Raw genomic sequence first — 872 nt, 5'->3', positions numbered from 1 at the left:
CCCCTCCAGCCCCGGCGGCACTCACTCCCCCACAGACACCCCCTCCCCCCTCCCGTGGAAGGCTCCCGGTTCCCCTCCAGCCCCGGCGGCACTCACTCCCCCGCAGACAGCCCCTCCTCGTCCTCCGACTGGTCACTGAGCAGGTCGCAGGGCAGCAGGGTCGAGCTGTCGGCCACCTCCAGCACGGGCGCGATGCTGGGCCGCCGGCTGCCCGAGCCGTTCTCCGTGGGGAGTGCCAGCTTGCTGCCCCCACTGCCTCCGCCGCTCTGTGCTGGCTGGCACTCCGTGTTCTGGAGGTCCATGGCCACTGTCCCTGGAACGGAGCGGCTGAACTTGGCTGGAAGTCCCTCCCCTGTCTGTCCCGGGGACAGGGGTTCCCGGAGTGGAGGTGGACAGAGGCTCCCAGTGACCCTTGACGCAGGGCGGTCTCACCCGGGCGGGCACTTGGACATCGATGCCGACACAGGTCCCCACAGGAAGGCAGGATGCCCCCACGGGACAGATGTGCAAACTGAGGCCAGAGAGGCTGGACTTGCCCGGGGTTACGCTGCGGGCCTGAGCACCTGGGTCTCCTGGGTGGGTCCCACGCCCACCCCTCCCGCCCCGCCGGGAGCTGGACTCGGCCTCACCCATGGAGGCGATGATGCTGTGCACGGGCAGGCGGGACGACCCCTCGTACAGCCCCTGCCCCGCGAAGCCCTTCTTCTTCTGCTTTTCCTCCTGCTTGAAGATGAAGGCCGAGTTCTCCTCCTTGGTGATGTTGATGTAGAAGCAGGTGTCGGAGGCGGCCAGGATGTGCCGGGGCCCCGGGTTCAGCAGGATACTCTTACTCTCCTCCCGCTTCAGGCCGATGAGACACACGCCGTACCTGA

General features: G+C 68.0%; 1 protein-coding gene across 1 annotated transcript in view; it reads right to left on the bottom strand.

Annotated features, from left to right (window-relative positions):
• The window catches only part of KCNT1 (potassium sodium-activated channel subfamily T member 1), a 74,816-nt gene that overhangs the window by 14,683 nt on the left and 59,261 nt on the right, over window positions 1–872 (bottom strand). Inside the window, exons 16-17 of the mRNA XM_024762532.1 lie at window positions 630–868; window positions 97–313 (exon numbers count right to left, since the gene is read on the bottom strand). Of these exons, the coding sequence (XP_024618300.1) occupies window positions 97–313; window positions 630–868 (456 nt within the window). The remainder of the gene's footprint in view (window positions 1–96; window positions 314–629; window positions 869–872) is intronic.

This window comes from Neophocaena asiaeorientalis, unplaced genomic scaffold, assembly GCF_003031525.2.
Source record: "Neophocaena asiaeorientalis asiaeorientalis breed wild unplaced genomic scaffold, Neophocaena_asiaeorientalis_V1.1 scaffold78, whole genome shotgun sequence".
Taxonomy (NCBI): domain Eukaryota; kingdom Metazoa; phylum Chordata; class Mammalia; order Artiodactyla; family Phocoenidae; genus Neophocaena; species Neophocaena asiaeorientalis.
Note: the sequence above shows the minus strand (reverse complement) of the source record. Positions and strands in the feature narration are given on the sequence as shown.